At 37.1% G+C, this 11,471-nt stretch overlaps 1 protein-coding gene across 3 annotated transcripts; it reads right to left on the reverse strand.

Annotated features, from left to right (window-relative positions):
• Window positions 1–10,613, reverse strand: LOC122091868. 3 transcript variants are annotated; one of them, XM_042662074.1, is made up of 5 exons: window positions 10,339–10,581; window positions 9,766–9,900; window positions 5,234–5,285; window positions 1,554–1,737; window positions 1–276 (listed from the first exon to the last, which is right to left on the reverse strand). In XM_042662074.1, the coding sequence occupies exons 1-5, from the start codon at window positions 10,398–10,400 to the stop codon at window positions 71–73; spliced, it is 639 nt and encodes a 212-aa protein (XP_042518008.1). In that variant the 5' UTR covers window positions 10,401–10,581; the 3' UTR covers window positions 1–70. The 3 variants fall into 3 exon arrangements, with proteins under 3 accessions (XP_042518008.1, XP_042518009.1, XP_042518010.1); XM_042662076.1 differs by lacking the exon at window positions 1–276 and adding an exon at window positions 363–708 and having other exon boundaries at window positions 10,339–10,613; XM_042662075.1 differs by lacking the exon at window positions 5,234–5,285 and having other exon boundaries at window positions 1,554–1,741; window positions 10,339–10,574.
• Between the last annotated feature and the right edge of the window lie 858 nt (window positions 10,614–11,471).

Below are 11,471 nucleotides of genomic sequence, written 5' to 3' on the forward strand. Positions count from 1 at the left end.
TTGGGTTGGGGCGGGGGGAGGGAGGGGGGGAAGGAAGAGAAAGAATAAGGAATCGTATCTGCCCCAACAGTTATGTTTGTTTCACATTTTTCTCTGGGTTTCCTGATTCTTGAATCTTGCAACTGGTGCATTCCTTAGATTCAGGCGGTGGAGTGTTCTCTGAAATACTAATCCGAAACGTCTGATTCTTCTCTTCATTCCCAGGAACATGGAGAAGAGCTTCCATAATTAGGATGTCCCAGTCCAGAGGCCGTAGAAATGAAAACCATGTGTTTTCTGTATACATAGACCACGTAAATAATCAATAGAACGATTTGGGGAGAGAATGTCTTGTACACACAAGCCACATGATTAAATATGAATGGAACAGTTAAATGGTCATCATCTTAATACTAACAAAGTTATGAATACGTGCAAGTTCCACAATGTCAACACAAAATATTAGTTGGTTGCATCTTAAGACTTTCTGGTGATTACCATGGAATGATAAAAAGAGGCCCATCAGAACTAGTGATTTTCTTTTTCTTCATCCATGTTAATTTAGAGCTGGAATATATAACCAGCAAAGAAAAGTCATTTCCATAACGACAGTCTTGCCACTCATGTTACAAATGAACTGTGAATCTAATTAATAGCTGAGTCAGCTAATTAGCTGATTTTTTTACTCTGTTATGCATCTCCTTCTCCCCATCAAACATTTGTGGCCATCTATAATGCAAGATAAATTAAATGAGTTACAAAAACCATAAAGTTTAAGAAACCATATCATCATAAGAAAATTGTAGAACTAATATCATTTTATCAAAGAAGATGGAAAATATTAGCATTTTGAGAACATTTCTCTCCCTTCTACATACAGAATTCTAGTGGAAGGTTATGGCTTCATTCAAAGAACGTTAAATCAAGCCATGCAGCAAGAGCTGATGAATCTATGAGCACTTGAAACAGGTGGTCATTGTTTCAAGAAAACGGCTTTAAAGGTAGTCAGTCATCCACCATAATGGAGAGAAACTTCAAATATTTTGCAATAAGAAGCATGAGAGGATAATGTCAATTGCCAAGTTGATTATTAACCAAAAACTCATTTACTATGGATTTATCAATGATGCAATTTCTCCAACAGGCATTGTACCAAAGATCAAGATAGTGAGTGCCAGGATAAGATTACCGTGATGAACTGCCTTTCTATCTTCTCAAGTAAAGGCTCATTAAAGAAATCCTCCATTAGCCAAGCAATAGAAGATGAGGACGGCCATTGTGAACTAGGACCTAAATGTTGTGGATTGCATTTCTAGAATGTTCAAGAAGCTTTGAAAGATATCCATGCTAATGTTCCCAGTGGATAGAAATGATAACTTTTGAATTATGGGAGGACTTACATGAGGAGAGACCGAAGTGGAAAAGCAATCTCTTTCAATTTTTTCTTGTTAGATTGTAGTTTTGTTCATCTGCTGAATATGTTCCATGTGAAATCCAAATATAAAAGAAAAATGATCTTCAAAAGCTTTTGTTATTGCACCTACCAATGCTAAAGACAGAAGTAACCCACTCACCTCCATGACGAACAGCCCTCAATTGAAACACACCAGTCCCTTGTGGTCCAGACACTGGAAACGTGCAAGATACAGAGTGCCTCTTGTGAGCGACTGCCAGTGAGGCATTGTACCATGGCCCCTTCACAATAGGTTCACCAAGAGCATCCTTAATTGCTTGGCTCTGACTTGCTTTTTCCATGGCCTTCCTGAGATAAAATGCATGCAGACAATGAAAATAATTAGTTTCCTCCAAGACAGTAACGGGTGAACTGTAGGTTGGATACTTTGCTTAGCCACGCAACTCTCACTGTAGAACAGCCAACACATTGGCCGGTGAGGAGGCTAGGGTGGAGGTAAATGGGGACAGATTACCTTGTTTATCCCCTTATTATCCCCCTTGCTTAGGCCTCCTTTGAGGTCTCTTCGGCTTCGGCCTTTGTCTTGTTTTGATATAGTATGGCTGGTGGCATTTGTTGTTTGTTCTATTCTGTGTCCTGTACTTATTTTTTGTTTGCAATAATTCTTGGTTAACCATCCAAAAGAAAATGAAAAAGGATGTATCTGCTCTTTTTTTATTCTTCCTAATGAATATGACCAAAGTTTTCTTATTGCATGTAATATACTGGATACTGAATGCAACAAATTTCTAAATTACCTATCCAAAACAAAATAGAAGGGAGAGGGATAGGCACGCCACCCGTGTGCCACACGCCAATGGGCAGCACCAATGGGGGCGCAGGAGGGGGCATCATCCGGAAGGGTCATTTCAAAGGGGGAAAGAGAGAGATAGACACAGCACCCACTATCGGGGCAGTACACAGCCAGCGTGACCAGCTGTTTCCCAAAAAAAAATATATATATTTCCCACTCTTTTTTGTTTTCTTTTTAATGAATAAGTGACCAAACTTTTCCTTATATTGTATGAAATATAATAGATACATGAATTGCACAATGTACCAGTAGTGCAACTTGCAATTTCCTTCTACAGATTCACCATACTCACTCAAACAGAATGATGTAGCTTATTAAGAGGATGCTGTTGAAAACAAGACAAAAAGTAGAGAAACAAATGCAAAATGGTAGTATTCAGAAAACAACTAAGAAAGTACTGCTTTGTTTACAAGCAGCATTTTTCAGTTTTCAGGCAAGTAATTTCCTACAGCAAAGTACATTTATTCTATTTTATGTTAAAAGCTAATGATTAACAGAAGAATTAAATAACATTAGGGAATAATGGTTGAGATTAAGGTTTTACAAGGAAGAATAAAGGGGAAAAAGAAATAGATTCAAAAGAATGCAATTTGTGTGGATTGTGATGTAGATCGAGCTGTCAAAAGAAGAGTTCAAAGCTGGCCCAATTCTGGCTCAGTTTCATACAACGAACCAGCCTTATTTTTTTCCAATCGGATCAGCCAACCTGCTGTTACTGTCCACACAGGTAGTGTTCACGTGAACAGTATCTTGGGGGCCGATATTGACAGTTGGCTTGGGAAAAATGCTTCCAGCACTTGTTAGGATATTAGAAATTAGTTTCTGTTTTTATTTCTTTGTTTTATCTTGGCAAGCAAGCTTTGTAACTTAGGAAGATTCATTCCTTTTTTAGTTAGTAATTTGTTTCCTATTTGGCTAGCTTAGTGGTCAAGTAAGTCAGTAGTTTCCTTTTTATATGTGAGGCAAGGTAATTAGAATTTATTTCTTAAGTCAATTTAGGAAGTTAGAATAATAAGTCCATTAGTTTCCTTGTTTGTTATTTCTTTGTGTCCAAGTTTTGTAAGGCTAAAGTCCATTGATCATAATAATAAACGAAAAAAAAAAAAAAGATTGCAGTTTATGAAAATTGAGTCGCACTCATGGCTGAGATCGCTGTTACCTTGAGGGGTGAGATATCCAAAACTTGAGTGAGATGCCCATTCACTAATTCTTCTCCACCCTTCTCAACCCCACCATCAAATTCTCTTTCTTCTTTCTTATTTCTATTTTAGCCTTTGTGAGAATGTTTTGAGACCTATATCTTGTTTAAAGACTTGAAGGCCTCCAAGATTGCTGATCAGAGACACACACAATCTTTTAATTTTCAATTACAACCATATAGGACCTTCATCTACTCCAAGTTTCAGCTCCATCTGAGCCACGGTTTGTAGGTTCTCATATTTCTCCCTATTCAGCCAGATTTTTCAGATCCTGCCTAGGATTAGGATCACTTGTGATCAGTTCTTACATTAGATTGGCTGCCCAATTATTCGCATAGATTTTTAGTACAAAGGATAGTTTTTGATGCAGTTGCATCTGCATGGCTGAACTGATACCCAATTCGGAAACCCAGACCGAGACAAACCAGAAACTTGGTCCAATAGGGGTTGGTGGGGACCATAGTCGTCAAAGCGTCGCCTAAGTGCCACCTAGGCATCCAGGCAGAAAATATGGGCCAAGGCAAGCTGTCGACTTATTTTCCAAGGCGCTTTGGTGTCAGCGATACATGTCCACCCTTGTGACTCGTCTCTCCCCGAAGGAAAGAAAAAAAACACTGCTACTGCTGCTGCCACTGCCAGCACCGTAGCAGCATAATAAGTAGAAAAGAAGATGCAGATGGAAGGAGGGCGAGAAGGAAGAATATTGAAGATGCAGTAGCAGTGGCAAGCACAACAACTGCCACCGACGAAGAGAAGTTGCAGCGTCCACTACCACGCCATCATTGGTACCATAAAAGGGGTGGGGGACAAAGACACAAGAAAGAGGAGGGAGCATGCCTGTTCAAGTTTCAGCGCCATTGCCACTCCCTTCAACAATATCGCAGACACGAAGTCATGATTCTTTCTAAATAGAGCATGCTTCCAGGAGGACGAGTGGTTTTCCTCCGTTAATCCCCCAGGCCCTCTAGTCCCCGCTTCTAGAATCCATCGACATCAAGAATGCCCTAAACTCTCCCCCTTTCTTTAATAAAATATTTGTTTATCTTATTTTAAACAACATGAGCAAAAAATTGAGGTATAAGTACGGTTTCCAAAGTCTTCTTGGATAGTTAAAGATTGAAATGATAACAAATCTTACACACATAGGTGGGCGCTTTGTCACCTAAGCACTTAGAGAACCCTCTCTTTCAGAATACCTCTTATTCAAGGGTACTAAACTTCATTATATTTACAGAATTGCCCCTACTTATAATTGGATATCTATTACTTGCGTGGGTCCAGACCCAAAATTCCAGTGTTGGAACCCGGGTTGCACTACACTTCAAGGAAACTAGAATTAATTTTATGTCAGGCTACATTGAATGTAGTAACCCAGGCTGCAGCTTGACATCCATCATCAGCCACTGAACACTTTTGACAAAGCACTTTCAAGAAGACAATTGAATTCTGATCCTCAATAAAATGACTGTAGTATGAATGCCCCAAGACATGACGACCTTGAGAAACTAACTAATGTGCCTCAAATGTGCTAATTGCAGTTATCATCCTTTCTAACCTTATTCCGTACACATAGAAAGAGAACCCAAAGCCACAGCAAGAACAGTTCTTGGATAAGTGAAATAAGAACCATCATTACATAGAAAGAAAACCCAAAGTCACACCAAGAAGGGTTCCTGGAAAAGTGAAATAAGAACCATCATTTCTAGATGCTAGATGACAAAATGGACATTATGGGTCTGGTATGGAAAAGATTAAGAAGACAAGATGAGATGACAGAGAATTACTTACAAGGTCCATAACTGCTTTTATGCCATGGAGAGAGATTTGATACCTAGTAACTCTAATCAACAACAAAAACATTCACTTGAGTTATCTAAATAAAGCAAACAAATAACTACATAAGATTTCAATATACAAATCTCTTGCCTTATATGAATAACAATTTTATTAAAAAAATAAAATAAAATTGGTACAACAACAACAACAACAACAACAAGAAGCACTAAAGCCACATCACCTCTTTCCACTTACAATAACAAAAAATCAACCTTATCCCACAGTATGGAGATATACTTTGGAATCGAGAGGTCTTAAGATAAGCAGAACAAAGACGAAATATATGAAGTGTAACTTCAGTCGATTGAGGATTGATAGCGAGGAAGTGAAAATTGAGGGGAGAGAGATCCTGCAATGTGATTGTTTCAGATATCTGGGCTCTACGTTAAATAAAGAATGTGAGATTGATAATGATGTTTCCCACAGAATTAAGTAGGATGGATGAAATGGAGAGGGGCGTCTAGAGTGTTATGTGATCGACGTATTCCTCTAAAGCTTAAGGGAAAATTCTACAGGACAACCATAAGACCAACTATGATGTATGGTGCAAAATGTTGGGCAGTCAAGAAGCGTAACATAGATAAATTGAGTGTGGCTGAGATGAGGATGTTGAGATGGATGCCAAGCAAAACCCTAAGAGATGGAATAAGGAATGACCAGGTTAGAACGGATTTAGGAGCTGCACCAATTCATGATAAGATCAGAAAATGTCGGTTACAATGGTTTGGACATGTCCAAAGGAGGCCCTTGGATGCCCCAGTACGAAGGAGTGACCATATGCAGATGACTGGAGCTAAAAGGGATAGGGGTAGGCAAAAAATGACCATTGATGAGTTAGCTAAAAGAGACATGCAAAAGTTAAGTCTTCACCCTAATATGGCATCTAACAGAACTGTCTGGAGGGCTAGGATCCAAGTTGCTGATTGTTCGTGAGTGAAATGGTCCAAAGTTTTTTTTTTTTTTTTGGGGGGGGGGGATCCATATAGCCAACCCCATTTAGTTGGGATAAGGCTAAGCTTTATTGTTGTTGTTGTTGTTGTTGTCAACCTTATCCCAACTAAATGGGGTTGGCTACATGGATTTGAGCGAAGACAAAATATTTAAAATAATAAGAAGAAAAGAACACTGCAACAACACAAACTACCCATAAATAACTCACCTAAATGGGGTTGGCTACATGGATCCTATCCCTCCAAACAACTCATTTGAGGTCATACTAGGTCAAGACATAAACTATGCATGTCTTTCCTCACTACTCCTAGGGTTATTTTAGGACTCCCCTGAGCTCTTTTAGTTCCTCCCATCTAAATCAGATCACTCCTCCTCCCTACTAGTGCATCCCAAGGCCTCTGTTGAACATGACCATGCCACCTTAGACGACTTTCTCGGGGCTTATCATGTATCAAGACAACTCCTAAATCAGCTCTAATATGGTCATTCATTACTTTAATCCTTCTTAGTTTTGCCACCCATCCATGTCAACATCCTCATCTCAGCTACACTTAATTTATCTACATGACGCTTCTCAATTCCCGACATTTTGTCTCATACATCATAGCCGATCATACAACAATCCTATAGAATTTCCCTTTAAGCTTTAAAGGAATACATCAATCATATAATACTCCAGATGCACCTCTCCATTTCATCCATCACACTCTAATTCTCTATGAAACATCATCATCTATATCACCATCTTTAGTTATGGTTGACCCAGATATCGAAAATAATCACTTTGTATTATCTCTCTCTCTCTCCTCAATTTTCACAAGTTCATTATCCATCTTAGTGTCAATAAAGTTAAATACTAACATACCGATATTCAGTCTTTGTTCTACTTATCTTAAAACCTCTCTGGATTCCAAGGTTGATCTCCATAACTCTAACTTAGTGTTAGTCCATATTTTTGTCTCATCCATTAAAACAATATCATGAGAAAAAAGCATACACGAGGAACATCCATGAAGAGGTTCCTAGTTAAACCATCCATAATAGGCACGAACAAGGGCTTAAAGTTGATCCTTGATGTAACCCAATTGTGATTGAGAATTCACTACATTGACCTCCATGGTTCTCACATTAGTGACCACGCCCTCAAACATATCTTTAATTATTTCCATATACTTACTTGACACCCTTCTCTTCTCTAGAACATGCTAGATAAACTCACTAGGGACTCTATCATAGGCTTTTTCTAGGTCAATAAAGATCATATGGAGATCCTTCTTGCAAACTCTAAATCCTTTCATGAGCCACCTTAGTAAGTGAATAGATTTTGTTGTAAATCCATGTGGCATAAAACCAAATGGGTTCTCCGAGATAGTAGTTTCTCTTTTCATGTGGGCTTTAATAACTTTTTTCCCATAACTTCATAGTATAATCCATTAGTTCAATGACTCTATAGTTATTGTAGCACTGAATATCACCTTTATGTTTGTAGATCGGAACTATAGTGCTTTTCCTCCATTCGTCTGGATTTTCCTTGAGCTCATAGTATTGTTAAATAGTTTGGTTGGCAAAAATACACTAGCACACTACATAACGCTAAGTTCTTCCACACTTCTATTGAGACCATATTTGGGCTTGGTGTCTTGCCTACTTTCATCTTTCTTAAGAATTCTTTAACTTCAAACACCCTAACCTTTCGAATATATCCATGGCGTGTGGTGTCTTGATGAGTAATGCAATCTTATAGGCCAATGTTACTCAAAATGTCTCCATTTAGAAGGTCATAAAAATATTTTTCCCATCTCTTCATGATATCCGCATCCCTTACTAGCACTTTACCATCATCACTTTTAATAAATCTAACATGGTAGAAATCTCTACTCTTCCTTTCCCTTATTTTAGCTATCTTATAGATAGATTTTTCTCCTTCCATTGTGTGTAGATGGTTATAAAGATCTTCATACTTCTTTGCCCTTGCTTTCCCCACAATTTTCCTAGCATCATTTCTGGCAGACTTATACCTTTTTAGATCTTCTACGTCTTTAGTCATTTGCCACTTAATTTATTAATAAAAAAATTCGGCATCTTTGCCATTACACCTCTTTCCACTTAATTTATAAATAAAATCATTTTATAGTGTTAGATGGCTTCTTCATTTGGCATTTGGTACCACTTCCCTTCAAGTAGTGGTTGAAAAATCCAGCTTTATTTTGTAAACCTTGAAGGGTTAATTTAAAAAACACAAAAACAGATAAAAACTCACAGGTGGATGATATTTCATTCTCCCAGTATTAAATAGGGAGATGTATTTATTCTAATATGTGACAACTAATATTGGCAGCATCATGACATTGAGTTCACAAAGGAGTTTAGCTAGTTTCATGAGTAGCATCAGGGGACTGGCCCAACCCTGACAACCCAACTGGATGACTCACAGAGATGGTCCATCAGGTTGCCCCCTTGATTAAGAAAGATAAACTAAAATAAATTCTTGCACATCAATGGTCCATCAGGTTAGCATTTTGTTTTTGTCTTAAAAAGAAGTTGTAAGGTAGTCCGTTATCCATGCCTGCTTGGATGTTTTTATTTTAAAACCCAGGAAGAATGAAATTTAACCATCCAGTCAATCATATTTTCATGAAACAAAGAAGAAAATCCTTGAAATAAGATATTAACACCTATGCCTTGATAGAACCAGAGATGATATAACTCTAAAAGGAAAAATTCCTGAATTTAATGTATGACTACAAACTGACAATGCTAAATCAATTAATTAACCTCATTAAGGAAGTTTCTGAAGGAGGCAGCGAAGAGAATCTGCATTAACAGATAGATTTGATCATATAGTGGTTCTTGGTAATTCTATTGTGCAAAGGGGAAAGCAGAGCATTTTCTTTTATATGAAAACAAGTGATTTTTTCACCACTTTTGTAGAGGAAAGCTACTCTGAGAAATATCAGCCCATCTAATAGCAATTGCAGAGCTGAGTCCATAAAGAAGAATTTTTCTTAATCCCAAGATTCCTCAATTAGAAACTATTTAATAGAAGAAAACACACAAGACAGAATGGAAATCACCAGATAAGTTCATATTACATAGAAATTTCTAATATAGCCCCTTTTATAAGCAAACGGGTATAGAAATGTAAAAGACCAAGTCTTTCAAAATGGAGTATGGCATTGTGTCAGACACATGAGATTTTTGTGCCACAGCACGAAATGGATTGCACTTGTAGCACAGCACAAAAACCAAGGTCGGCTTCTAGACTAAAAATAATAATAATAATAATAATAATAATAAAATAACGAGCAACTTAGTGTTATCTTAGCCATAGGAGTCACTACTGTAATTAGAGTAATCTTGATAACCACCAACACAACTACTGAACCAAGCTCTAAAACAATGCAATCAAGCAATCTGTGAGCAATCAGTTTCTTTGTCCATCAAACGCATGCTCCCAAATTCCCAATTTCTCTTCCATCAACCAAAATTTGGAATTTATTTGGGAAAATAATTAAATATAAACTGCAAAATACCTGCTACATCCATGATAAATTGCAAGATCATCAAGAGCACTCAAAGCAACACCACCCGTGAGACTAAGCAACAAAACTGAGACCACCTTGCGACCCAAATTCTTGGTCTTCCCTTCCTCCGTAGACATGGAAAGCCTGCAAAAAGCAAAATCTCATTTAAAAGACAATGAATTCGGCTTCTCACATAAATCAAGCTAATAAGGATTTAAGATTAACAAAAATGAGATCATATCTCTTTTATAGATTTAAGATCAACAAAAAGGAGATCAATTCTCTTCTGTTCCTTTAATAGAAGATAAATTTCAGCTTAGAATCATGAATGCCATACAACTACCTCTAAGAAACTACTGAAATTAATTAATTAATTATTTAATAAAGCATATGGGTACCGCGAATTATAGGTCAAGTGATCTTTTCTTCTATATATTCATTTTTTCCTTTGAAATTTCTGAAGAAATACGAATTCGCCTTCGTTGGCTACAGAATCATTGAGATGCAATATGGGTCTTAAGGAGGTATCTGAAACTTGGAAGTTCTTGAGACTAATAGCAAGATTTTGAAGGATCTTTTTACCTTGCAGACTGGGTTGCCGGAGAAATCTTCAGAAGGGTTGAAGCCAACCTCTTTCCTAGCATCCTCTCTCTTTCTCTCTCAAAGATCTCCCTCTCCCCCTTACTGATACTTGTTAGTCTGCTACAAGCCTACAAAGCCATACGGCGCTTTAAACTGTTTCGCTTTTCCTCTACCTGTTTACAAAGTGCAACACTGCCCACATAGGAACGGATTCCTGTACGGCCCTGATATATGTCAAGTGTATTAGGGTAATATGTCATTTAGCTCCTTCACAACGGCTGCTATATTTGTCTTTCCGTAATAGCAGGAGCCGCGTGCATTGGGGCACTTTTATTTTCCTAAAAAAGGGAAAATTATCTGTCAATGTATGTTTACACCAAGACACGACAGATGTGAAAATACCACACTATTCCACACTAAAAATGTTTACCTATATCTTCCCATTGGTTGCACTCGCTGACATGTACCTACACCCACCAGTAGCATTCTTTTCTTCTCTATGTGTTAGCCAAGGGCAAGTCAATTCAGCCCAAATTGTAAAATAAAAATTAGTAACTGAATTTAAAATGTTTTAGAATTATTTATATAATTATGTTAAGTTTTTTTTTTTTTTTTGGGAAATATTATTATGTTAGGTAATGATTATTTGATTACAGAAGCTTTTGTTTTAATATTTATTTTATTTTATTTCCCTTTCTATTAAGAAAAGTTATTAAAGATTTGAAAAATGTTAGAAAGCAAGCATATGGTTGGAGAATACTATGAAAATGTCAATAAACAAGGAAAGCGCTATATGATTGAGTTGCAAAAATGAGAAAAAAATGTCAATAAATATGGAATGAAAATTATTATTTATGTTGTATTTAACTTTAAAATTTGACATATGACCTATTCAGAGAATGATGCTCGTTCCACATGGAACAATTGGAACGACCACATAGATATGTTTTCTTGTACAAGGACAGTGAAAAACTTGTTGCCCTCAGTTTTTCATTCTTAATCTTAAATCCTAAACAAATATTGATTTTCAGTCCAATTCATATCTGAGCAATGCTTGCTTTGAGTTTGGAACAGTCAATTCCATTTAATATATAGATAGAACGGGTATAGGCCTTACCCAGGAAAAACAAAAT

The sequence above is a fragment of the Macadamia integrifolia genome, chromosome 10 (assembly GCF_013358625.1).
Source record: "Macadamia integrifolia cultivar HAES 741 chromosome 10, SCU_Mint_v3, whole genome shotgun sequence".
In the NCBI taxonomy this organism is placed as follows: domain Eukaryota; kingdom Viridiplantae; phylum Streptophyta; class Magnoliopsida; order Proteales; family Proteaceae; genus Macadamia; species Macadamia integrifolia.

Excerpts from the sequence above, each read along its gene's own strand:
- LOC122091868 (XM_042662074.1), bottom strand. The coding sequence starts at position 10,400 with ATGCTAGGAAAGAGGTTGGCTTCAACCCTTCTGAAGATTTCTCCGGCA. Across the intron at positions 9,901-10,338 it reads CCGGCAACCCAGTCTGCAAG|GCTTTCCATGTCTACGGAGG; the intron begins GTAAAAAGATCC and ends TGCTTTTTGCAG. Across the intron at positions 5,286-9,765 it reads ATTTATCATGGATGTAGCAG|AGTTACTAGGTATCAAATCT; the intron begins GTATTTTGCAGT and ends GTTGTTGATTAG.